Source organism: Prenolepis imparis, unplaced genomic scaffold (assembly GCF_030444845.1).
Source record: "Prenolepis imparis isolate NDT839.2.m4 unplaced genomic scaffold, iyPreImpa1.0 SCAF_14, whole genome shotgun sequence".
Lineage (NCBI taxonomy): Eukaryota > Metazoa > Arthropoda > Insecta > Hymenoptera > Formicidae > Prenolepis > Prenolepis imparis.
The window spans coordinates 2,305,072-2,324,495 of NW_028141172.1; the positions used below are offsets into that span (position 1 = coordinate 2,305,072).

Here is a 19,424-nt window from a genome sequence, read left to right on the forward strand (position 1 = left end):
TAATTTATTTATATATTTATATAATATTAAAATTGATATAAATTTGTGTTTTAATTATAATCTGCTTACCGCATGGTTGCTCCGCCGATGCTTCCCTGGACCTCCTCTTCCTCTTCCTCTTCCTCTTTTGTTCATAGTTGATACTTGTATAGCGTCTTTTTGGCACTTACACACAGCACACGCTCGCGAAAAAACCATCACGCGCACGCATTAATCAGCAAAATAAAATAATCGCACGACAATTTGAAGGATACTCCCGACGTAAATACGTTAATCGTACGCGACTCTATGCGGTACTTGCGATTTTAATCGCGCGATACTTTTGTGCGGAACTCCCGACATTAATCGTGACTTTTCACACTTGGGCACGCCCGCTTTTAATCGTACGCATATTTTATGCGCTTTTGTTAATTATATACGACGCATATTTTGAGAGAACGGCACGCGACAATTATAATTATACGAACGCTACGATCCGCGAGGTGCGAGGCGCGAAATTGACGCGGGAATGCGGGATGTCGCCGCAGTGGTGTCAACTGTCTAATTAGAAATTATCATATATCGTCTCTCGCGACTAATCGATTATTGAAAAGATCGATTAACATAGAGCGCTTTATTCGACGTGACAAGTGCTTGGAACAATATTTTCATCGATTAATCAGGAAGAAAGAAATATTTTCCTCTTGCTTTACAACAGTTTTTTTAAATTGAGACAAGAGGAAAATTTTTATTAATAATAATTGAAATTTTAAGACTTCTATATTTATTATGTGTGTATATATATGTGCTGTTTTAATAAAAATTTTACTTTAATGTGAATTTTATTAAATGCTTATTGTATATTATAAATATATTTTTCAGTAATATTTTTATACGATAATCTTATATTAAGAAATATATCTTAAGCTATTTTTTTTTTTTTTTAATACGAACGACTACATTAATTAAATCACATTTTTGATCAAATGAAATTAATTCGATTATAAATGCAATATATTAAATGTATCAAAATTATAATCAAATTTAGTGAAAGAAAGGTATATTAATCGAATAGAAATTACGTAAAATTAGGAAGCGAAACGAGAATTGCTGAAATAACGCAATTTACGTTCTCGTATATAAAGGGTGCAACGATTACGTTCGATATTTCGCAGGCACAGGGAAAACTGGATTGTCAGCTTTAAAATTTATTCTTGGACGGTATCTGGTTCGATATTTGCACAATATATTAACAATTATTATTTTCTCAACTTGATAAGAAAATACAGAAAATACTGACATATTATTATAATAATAATTAGGACACTCTGGAACCCTGCCCAGGTCAAAGTCGATTGCAACAAAATATATATATATATTTATTTATTTATGTATATTTTTATGTATAATAATCTGTTTGGAGGATGGGTCAGTATCTCGATAATTCTCTTCCCTTATTAATACGTGTGTTTACAACGTGCTCTCGCGTTGTGATCTCTCAATTTATATAAATTAAATATCCTTGTATTCTGGATATTAATTTAGCACATACACACACACACACACACACACACACACACACACAAGAGCACTTTTCTTTCAAACAATATTTACAGAAAATTTGTTATAGAATATTTTTTACAGAAAATTAAAAGACTTCCAATTTTAAAACTACGACTATATACGAAGTAAGAAAATCCAAACGATTTGGAGAACATATAAGATGAAAAGATGTAAATTTAACATCTTTGGAACGTAACATTTGGAAATTATTCACATCAGGATACAAGGATCGTTATATTACAATTATGATTAGTGCGGAAGAAGAATTACACGCTTACTGACCGTGCAAAAGATTGTATGCATTAAAAGGAAGAAAGGAATAATACAGACATTCGTTCCATATAATCGTATTAATCTCGTTATAACTGAATTTGAAATAATCTCGGCATAATACATATATTTTTTAATTTTATAAAACTTTTAACTAGATACAGCTGAAGATCATTTCATTTCTATTTTTTTCTATAACTATCATTCGTTACATAACTTTTTTGCCAATTTTATAACAAAAAAGATGGAAAAATGTTTCGGAAGCGAAAAATGATGCTGACGAGTTGGGAATAAGAAAGAATAGGACTTTGTGCAAAAATATTGAAAAAAATCTACGATTTCGACGGTTTAAAAGATTGACTTTGCAGAATATGTCAATTTTCGTGGATTCCTTTTAATTCAGCCGTCTTTTGCAGGAAGAAAACCTCACCTTAATCTAGAGAAATGTACAATCATGTCGATCGAGCACGCATATTCACCGAACATATATTCACCGTGGAAGAGATACTTCTTTCTGTCGTAAAATCGATCGTTCTCTCTGCAATAACATCCACAAGAATAACACTTAATAACGTTCATGCGTAAAATATCTATCTCGCATTACACGCTTCTATTTGCCGTAACACGGAAGGCCATTTTTCAACATAAAAAACTATATAACGTCACATTTTTCAAAATATATATCCCTCTAAGAATACTAAGCTTTTTAAACAATCATGCGTGTATCATTAACACTCAACTATTACAATTCAATATAATACAATCGTTATAGAGTAGGATCTTCAACTCCGAGAACGATAAACTTTGATAAAAGTAATTGGCTGTGAAAAATATTTTATGAAAATAATAATGTTAACTTTTAATTAAAGGTCTTTCATCGTTTTTTTTTATTTTATGCTACATAAAGATAACGGAAATGAAATGGAAAATAAAATGAAGAATACTTTCGGACTTTATAGATATTCTTTTACAAAGAAAAAAAAATAATTCTTTCACCCCATTTGTAGTTGAGAATTAATTTCGACGCATACATCGAATGCTCGAATTGTATGATTGAAACAAATATATAACACGTTTAAATTATTAAATTATAATATTTTACAAGTATTAAGCTTATTATCTGGAAATTGAATATACTTTTTCGAATAAAATTGAGAACGAATTATTTATTTTGACAGTTATACTTTTTCCTGTTTTTACGTTTTAAAATACAGATATGGTAAAATATTAAAAAAAGAATAATATATATTATATTTTATGGCAGATATGTTCCGAAAGATTATCGAAGAATCAAATGCATCATCAATTCGAGCACCTCATCTGCACATATACATACACATCCTAGCTATCGGAAAAAAAAAAAAAAAAAAAAAAAAATGTTTCGCATTATTGTTACACTTTGCAAGCGGCAACCTCGAAATAGAATAGATGGAATGTGTTGCGTTTTTTTATGGTACACAGATAACGTAAACGCGTTATACTTTATTATTAGCAATAATATTTACAAGACTTACAAATCACACACCTAGTAAAAAATGACACGATCGTGCCTATTGCAATTCGCTTTCGTCCTCGCGAAATCGAAATATTGTCGATTCGGGACCGTTTTCCGTTCATCGTTCTGTATTCTTGAAAAATTTCAAGATCCTAAAGCCAGTTCACAATTCCTGGTATAAAGGATCCAGAGATAAGAATCTGTGATGGTTCAAAGATTCTTAGGTCTGAGAAGCTGGAAAGTTGAACACGTATGTAAGGTTCTTAGATGCAAGGATATGCAAAGTTGTAGACTTATGAATCCTTACAAAAGACGCATTCTCAAATTTTTTTATCCCGAATCCTTAAAAGAGAGGAAGAGAGAAATTGTAAAGAAAATTTAGAATTAAAATTTAGGGATATAAGTCTAACTTTTACAAACGCGTGAACCTAAGAACCTATATCCATGACAATATATGATCTTTAATATATAATATCCTTTGCCCACTCTAGAGATCTCGATATTATCCGAGGATCACTAGATAAGAACGGAACTTTAATTAAATCGTCACACATCATGTTAGAAACGTCTCAGTGAACAGCTTAATAAATAACGTACGAGCAGCTGCAAATAATCTGCACTATTTACGTAGAAGTGGTAGAATTAATTTACGTTCGTCCCTATGTATATATTCTTCGCAGTCGTCAAACATGTCGATCTGCACATATTCGAGTTCGAGAAGCACAATAAAAAAAAAAAAAAAAAAAAAAAAACAGAAATTAATCCTAGCACTCGGACTTGTCCTCCTCGACCAGCTGCTGGGTGTCCTTGCCCGAGTCGATGGACGACGGGTCCATTTCTCTCCTCTTTAGATGCAGCTGCGGGGGCTCTTTGTGCTGTATGCTCGAGGGTTTCATCTCCGCCGGTGCTTCGTACATGTTACCAACGCTGGTACCGTTTGTGGTACCGCTTTCCATATTCACCGCGTCGTACATCGGATTGCTGAAGTCTCGGTTCTTATTGGCGACATCGTTCAGGTTATACTCTACGTCGAGGGGTTCCTGTAAGCAAATGATAACACTTAGGACAGATGTTTCGATGTAAGAAAAATTTATTGATATATACTGATTTGTTTCTCTAAAATCAAACGGAGCAAAGAGCTTACCATCCTTTCATGAGCAGCTTCGCCAAACTCTACGTTGCTGCCTTGTCGGAAGGAGACACTCTGAGCGCCCGTGAGACTGCCGAGGCCACCGGGTTTACCACTAGATAATAATAATCAAGTTTTATAAAAGAAAAAATTATTTTATATTTTATATATATGTGTATATATATAAAATAAATTAAATATATATAATGTATATCTAATAAATTATATATATCTAAGATTATTACACTTACAATGGTCGCTTCTTGAGAACCATGAAGATCGCAGCAGCGCAGAACAACACCAGCAGGCATATGACTATGGGAATGACTATAGCAGCGGTGGATCCGCCTGCTCTGGCGGCGACCGCCGCCATCTCGCAAAATTCACCGTGGAACTCCTCACGGCAATTGCAAGTCAGCTTATCATCCGCTTCCTCCTGACACCGTCCACCGTTCTGGCAACGACATATCCTAGGCGATGGCAAAGGTCTCTCATTGGTGGCGTCGCAATGCCTCTCGTTGTTATCCCTGATCAGACGCTGAAGAGGATCAACGCTGTCCGAGCAGAGACAGCGATGGCCGCCCGGAATCGTTACGCAGAGATGACTGCATTGGTCGTTGTGACAAGGATCTCTCAGACTGGTATTGTACCTCAGCTGATGATAGACTCTGAGGCCACCGGGACTAGGAAGATTCTTGATGATAATATGCGGAACTCCTCTGCCGAATTTATCCTGTCGAACGAGCTCGCCCGTCTGCTTGGTGACCCAATAAAGATTATTCTCGAAGACGTCCAACGCCACCGGATGCCTAAGCGGTACTGCGCCCCTCAGAACGATTCTCCTGTTGTTACCGGTCAAGGTGATCGCCTCGATAATATCCAGCTTGACGTCGGACCAATAAAGCGTATGTTCCATAGCGTAATCGATGGTGAGTGCCGAAGGACTGGCGATTCGTTCGGCCACGAGCAATTTGCGTCTATCTCCGTCCATCCACGCTATTTCGATCTTTGGCTGATTACCCGCGTCAGCCCACAGAAGTTCACCTCGCTCAGGATCCACGACCACCGACGTCGGTTGCTCGAGATTCATTCTGACCAAGCTACGTCGATACCTGCCGTCCGATTTGGACATCATGATCTCGCCGTGAGGAGCGACGGCTGTTTGGTCGACCTCGCTCCAGTACAGATTGCCAGAGATCCAATCCACTGCTAAGCTCGTCGGCTTAGAGTCAACTGTGAAAATTAATATTATTAGCGAATATAGTTGACATTGTTCGCGAATGATATAATTTAAAGATAGGGATAAAAATCGAAACAATTTGAATGAGCTCAAGAAATTGAATTAAATCTTCGAGAAAAACTGAGATCAAATATTTATACATACTCTTCATATTGAGATCCTGCGCGTGTCCAATTTTTGCCTGGCCTTCCTTGGCGTTCACCATATAGGATCGCTTAATGGTATTGTCGTGCGAGTCAATCCAGAAAACGTACTCCGTCCTGGGATCGAAATCGATGGCTTGCACTCTCTTCTCGTTATCTATCACATCCATCTCTTCCCTGGTATGCAAGTCGTAGGCCCTGAGTTCAGGTCCGTTGGCGAACAACACGACAATGTTATCGTCCTCGGCGCGACACACGCCGCTATGGCTATCTGATAGATGGAAACCTTGCCGGCAAGAGCAGGCGTACGAGCCATTTAAATTGGTGCAGATGTGAGAACACTGATGTTGATCGGTCTGACACTCGTCAATGTCCACGCAGTACTTTCGATTGTCCGGTGAAATGATGTAACCGGGATAGCAGGCGCAGATGTAGCCGCCGTTCGTGATGTTGCGACACTCGTGCGAGCAACCGCCACGATCGTTCTCCGAACAGTGATGATTATGATCTGAAAAGGCGAAGGGGTGTTAAACCTACGATGACCTTCGATCGACAGGATCGTCATCGAGTGGAAGAAGATGAACGAATAGAACTCACGGCATCCCAATTCGTCCGACAAGTCGCCGCAATCGTCCGCAAGGTCGCAGAGTCTTATACGATCGATGCATTTCTTATTCGCGCAGGTGTACTCGGAGATCGAGTCGCAGGGACGAGTCTGCTTCACGCACATCGTCATGTTGTTCTCGTCGGAACCGTCGCCGCAGTTGTCGATTCCGTCGCACAACTGGAACCTGGCGATACACTTGTGATTGGCACACTGGAATCGTCTGTGCGTATCGCACTCGAAGTTCGCTGCACAAACATATGATACAGAACATTAACTTTCCACTCCTCTCACGCAAAATACTTATATATAGTAATAAACTCACCACACATAGTTGGATTTTCATCGGAATTGTCGCCGCAGTCGTCGGTGCCGTCGCAAATGTCGTTAAGCGAGATGCAGAGATTGTTGCTGCATTCGAATCGGGATCGCGGGCAGTATCTTCCTCCGGGATATCTGGGCGGACAACCCAGTTCGTCGCTCATATCGTGACAATCTCGCGCCCCATCGCAACGAAGATATGGCGGGATGCAATGACCGCTGTTGCATTGGAAGCTCTCGCTCTGCAAGACGAGAAAAGATATTAGGATACTGTAAAAGAAATATATACATCGTAATGCCATAACGATCCTAGTTCTACGTACCTTGCACACCCATTGATGACACTCTACCTCGTCGCTATTGTCGCCGCAGTCGTCCTCGTTGTCGCATCTCCATCTGGACGCGATGCACTTGCCGTTCCTGCACTTGAATTCCGACTCGGAGCACTCGCGGTACTTGTTCTTGCACATCACGTCCGCCTCGTCGCTTCCGTCCCCGCAGTCGTCCGCGAAATCGCAGAGCCACTGCTTCGGCACGCATCGATTATTGGCGCACTTAAAGTCCATGTGGGGATCGCACTTCGGACAGCTCTCCGGACGCTCGTCGGAACCGTCGCGGCAGTCGTCCTTGCCGTCGCAGAACAACCACTTGGGGATGCATCGGTAGTTCGCGTGACCTGGACAACGCTGCCATCCGGTCGTACAGTTCTTCTGACGGCACATGTAAGCTGGCTCGTCGCTATCGTCTCCGCAATCGTTGTCGGAATCGCACATCCATAGCTTGGGAATGCACTTGCCGTTCTTGCAACTGAACTCGGTGCTCGGATCGCAGGCACGGTTGTCTGAAAGAGAACGTACATGGTTAACGCGAATTAAAATAGAAGTAGATAGGATTATTCAGAACTCGTCTACGAATACTACTCTACTTACGACAAATAGCGGGATCCTCGTCGCTGCCGTCTTTACAGTCGGCGTCTCCGTCGCACTTCCAAGAATCGTGTATGCAGCGACCGTTGGACTTGCACTTGAACTCGAGCTCTCCGCACTCGAGCGCGCACTTGGCTTCGTCGCTCCTGTCACCGCAGTCGTCTACTCCGTCGCAGATGGTCACGCTCGGTGTGCAATTTCCGTTCGCGCATTGGAACACGCTGGGTCGACAGTTCCTGGCCGGACAACTCGATGACTCGTCGGAACCGTCTTTGCAATCCTTCTCTCCGTCGCATCTGCGATACAATTTTTATCTCGTGATCCTACCTTCTTAGACTCTTTGAATAGAAGAGATCGCGATTAACATATATTTTAATATCTCACCTCCAATACCAGGGGATGCACTTCTCGTCGGGTGGTCCGCAGCGATGCTGGCCCGCGGTGCAGTTCGCTATGCACGTCTTGCCGTCCTTATCCAGGATGAATTGATTCGGACAGTTGCATTTGTAAGAAGTGACACCAGGCTGGCCGTATCCCTCGAGCAGGTACGAGCTGGCCGGGGGTGCGATAAGACAGAGATGCGAGCAACCGCCGTTGTTCTCCGCGCAAGGATTGTTGTAGGGCAACTGTCGAAGCGGGTGATAGGCGTGGATATCGTAGGGTCGATGCGTAGTGTTGCGCAGCACCTGTAAACGAGCGCCGGAGAACTTCTCCGCCCTGCTGATCGCTTTTAGATTCCAATCGGTCCAGTAAATGAAGTCGTCGAACACGGTGATGGCGAACACGTGCGGCACCGAAGAACCCGACAGAACGATCCGTCGATTGTGGCCCTCGAGGTCGGCGAAGGCGATATAATCCAGATGCGCGTCCGCCCAGAAGATGCGATCGGTGAAGTAATCGATTGTCAACGCGTTCGGCCAAGCGATGTCGTCCTCCCATGTCAGAATTCGGGTGAAGTTGCTGCCGTCCATGCCCATCTTACCGATGTACGCCTGAAATTTAAAACATGATCGTTAAAGAAGTTTGCACAAGCTTTCGCAGCTTCGTTTATATGATTAATATCGTATCCAACCTGAAGATGCCAGGATGTAAAGTACAGGTATCCAGTGCCAGGGTGAACCGCAATCGCACGCGGATCCGCTATACCAGATTGCAAGGTTTTTCTGTTGGTACCGTCGAGTTCAGCAACGTCCAGATGCTTCGCGTGACGATCCAGCCAATACAATTTTCGACCAACCCAATCGATAGCGATTCCTTCCAGACCCAAACTATCATGACGGATGATGGGTTCTCTTTCGCCGCCGTTCACCGGTGCTCTAAATAAAAGAACATATTTATTTTTGTAAAAAGACAGCAAATACTATCTACAAATTCGAGTCTGCTATTTATTAAGCTTTTATTTGAAAATAAATAAACTATTTTTCTAATCACCAATAATCTTATTCTCTCTCATTCTCATAATTGAATTATTTAATATCAATTAAATCGCTTATGTACGAATAAAAACTCATTAGTGGGAACACTGACATACCTGTATATCGTTTTTGCAGTAACGTCGCAGAAGTACAACATCTGCTGGGCGTAATCCGCGTCCAGGGCAACAACGTTAACCAAATCCTGATGCATCAGGCTGTAGTTGGACGCGTCGATCGACATGTTTCTGACGTAATATTTATTCGTGAATATGATCCACGGCTGAATGTTGTCCCTGCGCTTGCACGTATGCTCGTCGGCCTCTCTTTCGTACCAACGCTCGTTGCATTTGCAGTAATATCCTCCGGGCGTGTTCTCGCACTGTTGACTGCACACTTGGGGCGTCTCGATGCACTCGTCGATGTCGTCGCAGGCCTTGCCGTCGGCCAACAACTTGTACCCGGGATTGCACTCGCAGTAGTAGCTGGTCGGGGTGTCGACACACTTGTGTCCGCACTGGTTCATCTCGATACGAGCGCATTCGTCCACGTTGCAGTGCAACGGCTCGTCGCTCTCGTCGGTGCAATCAGGTTCCTTGTTGCACACCAGTTGCGAGTCGATGCAATTCCCGTTTGCGCACATAAAGTCCTTCGGATTCGGACACGTTGTATTCTTTCCTCGAGATGCTAAAAGCGAAGCAGTGCTCATTTTTATCAATCATCTTTCACGAGTCTTCGTGAATGTCAGAAGAAGAAGATTGAGAATAATACGTTCTATAATTTTTATTTTTTTTCTGGCATGCAAATTATTTGAAGAATTAATCATAATTCTTTCTCTTTATACTTACGACATCCTACTTCGTCCGAATGATCGCCGCAATCGTCCTGGCCGTCGCAGCGGAACTGCTTGCGTATGCATTTGAAGTTCTGACAGGTGAACTCCTGGCTGCTACAGGGTTTATATTGAGAATTGCAGAACTTGCCCTCGTCGCTACCGTCGCCGCAATCATTGTCGTGGTCGCACAACCAGTTGCGATTCAGACACCGTCCGTTGTTGCAGGTGAACTGATTCTCCGCGCAAGGGGTCGGCGCCGGACAGTGGTGCAAAGTCACGTTCTCGTCGGCCCCGTCGACGCAGTCCGGATCTCCGTCGCACAGCCATTTCTTCGGGATGCACTGGGCGCGGTTCCACATTTTGTTCGCGGTGCAAGTAAACTCCGTTTCTTCGTCGCACTTTCTGTCGTCTGGAAATTAAATTAATCCATCAAAACTTAGTGGAAAATAATTTAACATTATAACAATGCGAGAGAATGTTATAAGTAAAATAAAGTCTTGAATGAGTGAATCATCGTAAACTTACTACATTGATGACGCTCATCTTCGTCAGAGTTATCCAGACAATCGTTGTCTCCGTCGCAGATGTATATTCTGGGAATGCAATTGCCGTTATCGCAAGTGAACAAATCGCCGAAACATGTTCTACCCTCGGATTGACAGTAACCAGGAGGCTCGTCGCTTCCGTCCAGACAGTCATCATCTCCGTCGCAATACCAAGTGGCTGGGATACACCTATATATAACAAACAATAAGTAAAAGCCTCTTTAGACGCTCTAATTCTTGACAACATTCTCTACTTATAATTAATTATTATTAATATATATTAAATAATATTTATAATTTATTATTATTATTATTAATTACAATTATATATATATTTAAAAATATGACACAAAATTATAAATAGAATTATAAATTATAAATAAAATTAAAATATAAATAGAATTATAAACTACAAATAGAACTTTATTTATAAATTTTGTGTCATGTAATATAGAAAAAAATTTTAATTTTATAAATATAATTTTTTAATTATAATATATAAAAAAATTGATAAATAAAATTCTGTCGCAAACTATAAATTGTCTAAAGCGAGCTTTATTATAACAAATGTCTTTGAAAAATATATCTAGTTATTAAAAGATTATTAATAAATCAAATATAAACTTTTACCTGTGATTGGGACATCGGAAGCTGTTCTGGGGACAAGTTCTCTGTGCGCAATGAACCGGATTCTCATCGCTGTTGTCACCGCAATCATTATCACCGTCGCAGAGCCAGTAAGGCTCCACGCAGATGTTCGTCTTTTCGCACTTGAGATGATTCAACGGGCACGTAGTGTTGCGAGGACAGCGCTCGTGCGTCTCGTCGGAAGTGACGTTGTCCTTGCAGTCGTTGATGCCGTTGCAGACCTGAGACTGTGGTATGCACCGGAAATTGGCGCAGGTGAATTCGCCCATTGCGCAGGGCGGATAGACGCATCCCTCCTCGTCACTTCCGTCCCGGCAATCGTTCTCGTGATCGCACTTCCACGTTTTGAAGATGCAGCGGCCGTTGTTGCAGCGGAACTCGTTCGGACTGCACGAATGATGAGCTGAAAATTCAGAGATCTCCTTCAACAAACTGTATCTCTAGAAAATATTTGCGTCGAATGGTTATCATACTCACAGCAGTAGCTGGTGCTCTCATCGGAGCCGTCGCCGCAATCGTCGTCTCCGTCGCAGGCCCACATTCTGGAGATGCATCTACCGTTCCTGCAGGCAAACTTGTTGACGTCGCAAGTGACATTCTTCGGCACGCACATCCTATCCTCGTTCACGAGCCTGCTGTTATCGTCGCACTTGCACTCTGCGGAGCCGTTGTGGCCCGGATGACAGGACTGATCGCAGCCACCGTTGTTGATGTTGCAAGGATTGACGGTGCACTGCTGCCTGGCCGCGGAAAAGATGTGAAGGTCGCGCGGAGAGTCCTCCAACCGTTTCACCAGCTCGAGCTTGTCGGCCCCCGTGTGCTTCTCCGCCCGGTAGACCCCGCGAAGCTGGAGATCCGTCCAATAGATGTGCTCTCTGAAGACGGTGATGGCGAAGGGATAGATGGTGGCGCTGACAAGAATTTCCCTGTTCTTGCCTTCGAGATCCGATCGCTCGATCTTCTCGCGCACAGCATCGGTCCAATATAGCATCCGATCGTCGTAATCGATCGCCAGACCACTGGGCTGCGAAAGATCCTTGTCGATAATGGCGCGTTTCAGCGATCCCGCCATAGTGGTCTTGAAAATCTTGCCGGATGTCCCGAAACGACCCCAATCCGTGAAGTAGAGAGAACCGTTGCACGGGTCGACGACGATGGCGCGCGGCCGATCCACGCGTGCAATCATCACCAAGTTAGTCCCGTCGATATCCATCGCGTAGATACTATTGTTGGAGGAATCCGTCCAGTATACCTTCTTCTGAGTCCAGTCGTACGAGATGCCTTCGGGATTGATTCCTTTATTGATCAATGTGTGCAAATCGGAGGAGGATGGCCGATCCGACGGTGTCCACGCGATCTTCGCCCACGGACGGATCTGAGTGAACAGCAGCTTCTTATCCTGGTAGTCAAAGTCCACCCCGACAACGTTTGTCAGATTTCCGACAGGCGTGAAAGGCACATTGGTATTGTGCGGATCTATATTGATGGCGCGAATCTCAGTTCGCGTAGCAAACACCAAGTATTCCTCGACATTTTCACAGGTGCGACCATTAGACGAGAGTTTACCCACTGCGCAGTCGCAAGTGAATGATTTAGGATTATTTATCGGGAAAGCGAAGCATAGTTGAGAGCATTCGCCGTTTGGTACCTGGAATAAAAATTACTTCTGTCAATTTTTCCTTTACAAAATAATTTTAAATCTCTTCTAAAGCAATTTTGCTAGTCTCTAAATAAAATTCCAATTCATATTTCAATACCTGCACGCAAGGATTCGTAGGATCTGGCGGTTGGCTGCTTTGGTCAAAGATAGCGATATCCCTGAGCTTTTGCAGATTCGTCCTGACGGGGATGGGAAGGCTAGTGTTGCCCTTCAGTTTGCTCGCCTTGAAAACGGTGGCCAAATTTCGATCTACCCAGTAGACGTCGCCGCCGAAAATGGCGACGCCCATCGGATTCGGGAGATTCCTACGGATGATCTCTCGGTTTCCACCGGTGTAGGACACTTTCTGGATGGTGTCCAATTTCGAATCCACCCAATAAATGTCGTGCGTAGCAAGGTCGATCGTCAGATCGCGCGGTGTGGTAATACCGGATGTCACGATAGGGGACCAATTGCTACCATCGAGGAACGCCTTCCCTATTCGAGGATATTGTCCGTAATCGATCCAATACAAATATCGTTTGATTGGATTCACGGCCAGCTCTCGAGGAGCGTCGGTGGTCGTCTTCACGAGAACCTTTCGATTGGAGCCATCGAGCCAGCAGACCTCTACGTAGTTATCATGAGGAAAGACATTGGCGAAATATAAGTTTCCTGCGATCCAGTCCACAGCTAGACCGCGGATTCCATTGGAACCGATTCCTTGTTTGACTATCTGTTGCAACTCTGTGCCGTTGGGTCGTACTCTGAAATAATAATCGAAAGCATATGGTATATAGTTGCTGTATTAAACGTATTTATGGAAATTACGTGAATCGAAAAATTTTTACATCTACAAGAGTAGATAATAGCATTGTCTCTTACCTAAAGATGCCGTTCCAGATGCCTCGATTAAATTCCACCCAATATATCCAATTGCCCGCGTAATGTACGTCCACGTGTAGAATATGATGGCCAATTCCAGCGATGGGTATCATGGCCTCTTTGGAATCTTTAAGACTATAACCCCTGGCAACATCCAGCTGACTTACCACCGCGAATGTCTTGTAAGGCTCGCATCTGGTATCGGTGACCTTCCTGTAATCCATTCCGCAAGCACAGACACGAGTACCTCCGGACGCAGGCAAGCAGATCTGCTCGCAATCGCCATTGTTGACGAGGCAAGGATGAGATCCAGTGGCGCGTTTCTTATAAATGGTCAAGGTACGAAGCTCAGAATCGTTGTCGATGATAGTGGCCGGATTGTCGCCGTTGGGTAGGTCGACGCGTTCGATCTTATCGTAAAGCGGGTCCAAGTAATACAGACGAGACTCGTGGACGGCTAAAGCCTTGGGCAACGCCATGTTGTTCGCGGCGGTTAGGATGGTGCGGACGTTCTGACCGTCCGTCGACATGGCTTTGATGAAAGCCGGATTCTGGGAGGAAAAGTATAGCGTCTTGCTAGGAATATCGATGGCGATGGCTTCGGGACGCTCCAAGTCGTCTATGAGAATCAATGGATTACTGCCGTCCATATTCACCCGTCCAATCTTCTGCGGCACTCCGAAGCCTCCCTCGTCCACCCAAAACACTTGCCCATCGATGGGGTCCACGCACATCGCTTTTGGCTTAGACACCGACGTCCGGTTGCCGTCATTCGCCAAAACAATCGTACGGAATCGCGTCTTGCCGTCCAGTTTGATGGCCTCGATGTTAGAAGCAAACTTATTGCCGATAAACATATTGCGACCAAGCCAATCTAGCGCCATAGTGGATGGCGAACCGACGATACCACTATCGCCGGAAGGATTGGGAAACTCCGTTCGATTACCGCCTTTGTAAGGGATGCTATAAATTGTACCATTTTCATTGTCGTCGTCCTTGCCTGAGATTAATAAAATAATTTGATTAATAATAAAATATAAAATATTAAAATATTAAATATTATAATATTTTATATTATTTATATTATAATTATATTATTTATATTATAATATTATAAATATTAAATTATATTATTAAAGTAATATAAAAATATATTAAAATATTATTAAAATAGAATATTAAAATAATTCTCGAAAAATAAAGCATTTCTAATTCTCTTTCTTAATGATTTAAAAATCTAAATCATTCAAGATTTAATAAACAAGTCAAAAGTGTAATAAAAAGTAATAAAAAAACATATTAGTTTTTTGTTCTGACATACCTTGCAACCAATAAATGATACGCTCTGTTCTATCATATTCGATAAATCTTCCGCCTTCCACGCCAACAACAGGCGTAATATATCCAGTTTTAGTTTCTCCGGGAGTCAAGGAAACGTCGACGACCTGAGAACCTCGGAGAACCATCAAGTATGGCGTCTCCTCTTCCACACAATGTCCATCGGGCATTAATTTGAATCCAACCTGGAATAAACAGGATGAGAAAAAATTATTATATATCTTCAATATAGATTACACGCATTTCTTTAAGCATTTCTTATTTTATATAACTGCTTACCTGGCACTTGCAATTGTAGCCCATTGGATTACTGGGCGATAGAAGGCACAGATGTTCACAAGACACGTTAGCACAAGGATTCGCAGTGATCGGTTGTAATACTGGATGATGCACGTGGATGGAAAGTGGTTGTGAGATGAGATGTGAAACCACCGTCTGATTAGAACCCTTAAACTTATGCGCAGAAAGCACCCGATTGAGCTGTCTGTCGGTCCAATACATAGTATCCTCGAAGAGTGTAAGCGAGTGAGGATGCAATAAATAATGCGAGCCGGCTAGAACTTGGATCCTCTTGCTGCCGTCGTAAAGACAAGTATCAATAAAATCTAGCTTACTATCCGCGAAATATATTCTTCGATTTGCAATATCTAAGGCCAGACCGTTAGGCCAATAAATCTTCGTGCTGATGATGGTTGATCGATTAGTGCCGTCCATTCCGATTCTCTCGATTCTAGGATTCTCACCCCAGTCGGTCCAGAAGAGCCATCTTGCACCTGGACTAGGATCCAAACACATTCCACGCGGTTGAGTGATATTCTCCTTAACAAGAATCATCCTTCCAACGCCAGTCTCCTTAGCTACTTCGATCGTATTCAGCTTTGAGTCTAACCAATAAAGATTCTGACCTATCCAGTCATAGGCGAGACCTTCCACTAGATCCAAACCGGTACTGATGATATCCTGAGGATCGCTACCGCGATCCAGCCGCGAGATCCGCTTCAACTTCATGTCGGACCAGAAAATGGTGCCGGTGTGCATATTACTGGCAGTCGCTACGACATTCTCCACGTTGATGGGAACTCGTTCTAATGCTTGATCCTGAAGATCGGCCACCAGGATAGTATGTCTGTTTGAGATAATCAGGAACGCCGCGGTGTGATTGTACGCCTTGCACATGTGCTTATCTTTCTGTAACGTGTAACCGTCCACGCAGTTGCAATAGTAGCTACTCTTGGTGTTCACGCATATTTGCGAACATCGTCCCGGCGAGTCGCATTCGTTCATGTCTTGACACGTGTAGCCGTCAGTGCTGAGCTCCTCGCCAGCCGGACAAATACACTGCGCTCCGAGCGGAGTTCGGATGCAACCGTTACTGCATAATCCACCCTGATGACTGCACTCGGCAAGGTCACAACCGGGTCCTTCGTCCGCTCCGTTAGGACAATCGAATTTGCCGTCGCACACGCTGCTCACGTTTACGCAGCGATTCGTCACGTTCGGACAGCTCCACTGTTCGGATTCGCATTTGAACACAGGAGGACCGCATGCGTGCAATTCGGTATTCTCGTCAGAACCGTCCCCGCAGTCGTCCTTACCATCGCAAATATACGCCTTGAACACGCATCTCTCATTCTGGCACCTGAGAATCAAATTAACTTATTGTTAGATCGATCAAATTGATCAAAAATAAAATAAAAATACATTTTTTATTTTTATTGCTCAAGTTTAGAGAATAAAAATGCAAGAATTTCGTAGACAAATGCAACAAACCTAAAGAATCCAGTCTGGCAATCGACCTTTCCGCATGATTCCGGTTCGTCGGACTTGTCCGGGCAATCCGCAGTACCGTCGCAGTACCAACTCCTCGGTATACAGATTGCCGAGCTGACACAACGGAATTGCTTATCGACGTTGCACTGATCCGGTGCTAGCGACGGGCAGCCTACTTCATCCGAACCGTCGTTGCAATCACTAATACCGTCACACTTATACGACGCTAAAACACACATCTTTTGATCCGCGCACGTGAACTGCGAACTGAGACAGGTAACTGGTGGACAATCCATCTCGTCCTGCTGATCGAAGCAATCACTGTCGCCGTCGCATACCCAGGACTGCGGTATACAATGGCCGGAACGCGGACAAGTGAACTGGAAATACGAGCAGGTCTTCGCCGCGCAGAATTCGCCCTCGTCGGAGCTGTCGCCGCAGTCGTTCTCGGAATCGCACTTCCAAGTCGCGGGGATGCAACGGTTGTTGGCGCAGGCGAATTGATTAGCGCTGCAAGTAACATTTGGACAGCCCACCTCGTCGCTATAATCGCCACAATCGTTTTCGGTATCGCAGTGGAATGTCATCGGTACGCAGCGACCGGATTTACATTGGAACTCGTTTGCGCTGCACGTTGGTTTCGTGCAGTTTTGCATTTCGTCGCTGTTGTCTAAACAATCGTTCTCGCCGTCGCACACCCAGGATTTCGGAACACACCTGGAAACAGATGGGAAAATTAAATTATAATTAAAAATTAAATTAAAATATTTAAATTAAAAATTATTTAAATATTTATTAATATTATTTAATTAAATATTATAAATATATAATATTAATGTAATATATAATATAATATAATGTTATAAATATTATTTAAATAAAATATTTAATTAAAATTAAAATATTAAAAGTAGTTGCAGTTATATTGTTATATACATCGGATTGATATATTGAATTTTCCAAGAATTTTTTGTTACAATACTAATTGACTATAATGAATTATAATATATGATATAATATATTATGATTATAATAATTATTATTAATACTGATTATAATAATTGATTAAGCAATTAATTTCAATTATCGATTCGATTCGAGATATGCATATACATATTGTTATTTACCTCTGATTTGCGCAAGTGAAATCCCAAGTATGAGGACAAGCCTGCAAGGGTGGTTCCCCGTCGGGATCCGCGGCGCAACTTCTGCCATCGTCCTGAAGACGCTCTCCGTAGGGACATCCGCATACTTGAGTGAGCCTCCGTACGGGTTGCACGCCGGGGAATACAATAGCGTCGGAGTGCGAGGAGTTATCCGGAATAGCGAAACAAAGCTTCTCGCAATCGCCGTTATTAATGCCGCAAGGAAGATTAACTGTCATCTTTTGAATCTCGCGACTAAAGACTTTCACGCCGTAAAGCCTGTTGGTGGCGGGTTCGCGTACCAAGATAGCTTCCTGGTCGCCGGTTTCCTTATGCAGCCGAATAATAGCGTCGAGACGCCAATCGGTGATGTACATCCACTCCTCGTGGATGGTGATGGAAAACGGATGTCGTATCAATCTGGAGTTCACCGTACGCACGTCCGTGCCATCCAGGTTCGAGTGCTGTACGTGATCTAAGAGAGCGTCGCACCAGTAGAGTCGATCCTTGTTGAAGTCGATCGCCAGTCCGTTCGGCCAACCCAAAGTCAGATTCCTAAAAACGACCAGGTTGGAACCGTCGGCGTGAGCTCGGCTGATGTTGGCCGGACGATCCCATTCGGAGAAAAAGATGTAGCCGTGATTTGGATGAATCACAATCGCGCGAGGACGCTTAAGATTCTTCAGGAGGGTTCGCCGATACGTAACGTTCCGAGTGCTGAGTACATTTAGCGTACCTGTAAGAAATAAAAGAAAATTCCAGTCAGCTAAATGTATAAACTTGCTACTTTATTGTTAAGACTTACAGCTCTTTACAATTGATTATTATCGAAAATTGATATCACAAATAAATTAATTCAACTTGAAAATTAATAAGTTAAGCTTAAAGATTTAATGAGGCTTTATTATCGACAAACCTTTACGCGAATCAATGTAATACAAGTTCTTCGCAGCCCAGTCGACCGCGAGTCCTTCCACTCCTTCGTTTTGGCTGGCCAAAACAATTTCTCGTCCGGTTGCGTTCTGATGTACCCTGTAGATGACATCCTGAAGAACGTCGCTGTAATATATGTATTGATCGTGCGCATCATAATCAAGTCCAACGAATCGTGCCCGTCTGGATACCACCGGTAGGATGGCGTCGCTGAACCCTTCCATTACGGGATTCAATACGCGGCCTTTAATAAACCTCTGCTGGGAATACATGAGGAACTCCTGTACCAAATTGCAGTTTCTCATGTCGCTCGCCAACCGCCATCCGATGTGGCAGGCACAACGATAGCCTAATCGATTGTTTTGATCGCTCGAGGCGGTGACGATGCACATATGCTGACATCCACCGTTGTTATTGCCGCAGGGATTGGAAACGCTGGGTTGTAAAAGCGGATGCAAGGCTTTTACAGCCTTGGCGTCGCGTACCTTAAAGAGAGATTACGATATTAAACACTACAATATAAATGCAAATCCTTTGAATCTTTATCAATTTTCTCAATTTTTAAAGGAAGAACAATAACAGCTATTAACATAATCAATATTTG

The 19,424-nt window shown here is 43.0% G+C and overlaps 1 protein-coding gene across 1 annotated transcript in view; it reads right to left on the reverse strand.

Annotated features, from left to right (window-relative positions):
* Positions 1-1,215: 1,215 nt before the first annotated feature.
* Positions 1,216-19,424, reverse strand: part of Mgl (low-density lipoprotein receptor-related protein megalin) — a 45,645-nt gene continuing 27,436 nt past the window's right edge. The window contains exons 8-29 of the mRNA XM_083053629.1: positions 18,804-19,305; positions 17,870-18,623; positions 16,743-17,459; positions 15,252-16,611; positions 14,956-15,157; positions 13,635-14,634; positions 12,868-13,516; positions 11,588-12,758; positions 11,093-11,513; positions 10,443-10,651; positions 9,931-10,326; positions 9,202-9,769; positions 8,743-8,986; positions 8,055-8,662; positions 7,674-7,966; positions 7,068-7,585; positions 6,749-6,986; positions 6,417-6,671; positions 5,821-6,327; positions 4,688-5,669; positions 4,452-4,551; positions 1,216-4,347 (exon numbers count right to left, since the gene is read on the reverse strand). Of these exons, the coding sequence (XP_082909755.1) occupies positions 4,072-4,347; positions 4,452-4,551; positions 4,688-5,669; positions 5,821-6,327; positions 6,417-6,671; positions 6,749-6,986; positions 7,068-7,585; positions 7,674-7,966; positions 8,055-8,662; positions 8,743-8,986; positions 9,202-9,769; positions 9,931-10,326; positions 10,443-10,651; positions 11,093-11,513; positions 11,588-12,758; positions 12,868-13,516; positions 13,635-14,634; positions 14,956-15,157; positions 15,252-16,611; positions 16,743-17,459; positions 17,870-18,623; positions 18,804-19,305 (11,970 nt within the window). The 3' untranslated portion in view covers positions 1,216-4,071. The remainder of the gene's footprint in view (positions 4,348-4,451; positions 4,552-4,687; positions 5,670-5,820; positions 6,328-6,416; positions 6,672-6,748; positions 6,987-7,067; positions 7,586-7,673; positions 7,967-8,054; positions 8,663-8,742; positions 8,987-9,201; positions 9,770-9,930; positions 10,327-10,442; positions 10,652-11,092; positions 11,514-11,587; positions 12,759-12,867; positions 13,517-13,634; positions 14,635-14,955; positions 15,158-15,251; positions 16,612-16,742; positions 17,460-17,869; positions 18,624-18,803; positions 19,306-19,424) is intronic.